Source organism: Apaloderma vittatum, unplaced genomic scaffold (assembly GCF_000703405.1).
Source record: "Apaloderma vittatum isolate BGI_N311 unplaced genomic scaffold, ASM70340v1 scaffold36714, whole genome shotgun sequence".
Classification (NCBI taxonomy): Eukaryota; Metazoa; Chordata; class Aves; order Trogoniformes; family Trogonidae; genus Apaloderma; species Apaloderma vittatum.
Genome location: NW_009711591.1, coordinates 1 through 1,406, shown reverse-complemented (window position 1 = coordinate 1,406; position 1,406 = coordinate 1). Strand labels below are relative to the sequence as shown.

Below are 1,406 nucleotides of genomic sequence, written 5' to 3'. Positions count from 1 at the left end.
CCGAGGGGCTCCCCACACTCTCTTGAAATGCCCTGATCTTCCTGTCACTGCAGGGGAACGAAGTCCTTCATCTCCCAGGAGAGCAAGTGACTGAGGAGCATTTCACAGATGATCACGGCAATATTATCACCAAGAAGGTGAGTGATCGAGAGTGTGATGGGGGCAAGGGCATGCTGCAGCCTTTCTCCTCTGCCCTCTGCACTGCTCCTCATAGCAGCCTGTGCAGGGCACTCCTGTCCTGCCATCTTCGGTTACAGTCATGGCACTTCTCCGGCCAGACCCTGCGCGTGGGACAGAGGCTGCACGGCGCGTGCAGTTCAGGGCAAGGCTGGGCGCGGAAGGAGGCATGGTGCCCGGGGGCTGGCCGTGATGCCTGGCTGTGTGGGTCTCCACAGGTCATCCGGAAGGTGGTGCATCAGCTGGGCCCTGGGGACACGGATGACAGGCAGGAACAGGAAGAGCTAATTCTGGAGGGCTCCCTGCAGGAGCCCCAAGACCTGGAGGCTGAGGATGAGCACTTCATGAAATACTCCATCCTGCACCGGGATGGTCTGGGGGCCAAGGTACAGTGTGGCTCATAGCCCTGCCTCGCAGGCACCCTGCCCGGTGCCAGTACCGCCTCTGCAGGACTCACAGGCTCTGGGGCTCCACTACCCTCTGTCCTTTCTTCTGCCCTGCTTTCCTCTCCTGTTTCCTCTCTAAGGCTTCCAGGGGCAGCTCTTGCCCACTGCACCAGTCTTCTTGCTTGGTGTCTTCTGCCAACTGACTCTGCCTTTCCCTCTTCTGTCCTCTTCTGTATGTCTGTCTGTTCACCTGGGTGATGTCCTGCTTCTGCCCCTGTGGCTTCCTCAGGAGGAGGTGCGAGTGCGTGTCCCGAAATCAGAGGTCTCCGGGGGCAGGATGGGGGCTCAGATAGTGAAACGAGCCAGCCTGAAAAGAGGGAAGCAGTGACCCCTCAAATGGCCTCTTTTGAGGTAACCCCACCTTTGCTCTTCCTTCTGTCCCAGCTCCCCATGCTGCTGCCTGTACTGAGCTGCTGGTCATGCATGTCCTGGGAAAGAATGACAGGACTGTGGCCAGCCCTCGGCCTGAAGGGAAGGGTTGCTGGGCTGCAGCAAAATGCCGAGGGTAGGCAGTGACGTGCCCAGGCTGCTGACCCATTCCTGAGCCCAGGGCCTGGGTGCAGTCGGCACAGGGTGCCCTGTCAGCTGGCCCCTGGGGCTTCATCAGCCTCTATGCTCAGGATTCGGCTGCACCACAGCGCTGGGTGCTGCTACTGTGGTCACAGCATCCTCGGTCCTCGGGGTGACGGTCCCCAGCAACGGGGCCACAGGGTTGTTACTCCTGGTTATGCTTGGCTAAAGCAGAGGGATGATGTTTGTCCAAGACTGCTCCAGAGCGTGGAG

General features: G+C 59.9%; 1 protein-coding gene across 1 annotated transcript; it reads left to right on the top strand.

Annotated features, from left to right (window-relative positions):
- Positions 1–53: 53 nt before the first annotated feature.
- Positions 54–951, top strand: LOC104272635 (ankyrin-1-like; the record flags this gene model as incomplete). Its single annotated transcript, XM_009867685.1, has 3 exons — positions 54–137; positions 396–563; positions 853–951. Coding segments are annotated over 3 exons (351 nt in total), but the record flags the coding sequence as incomplete, so codon positions are not given.
- Between the last annotated feature and the right edge of the window lie 455 nt (positions 952–1,406).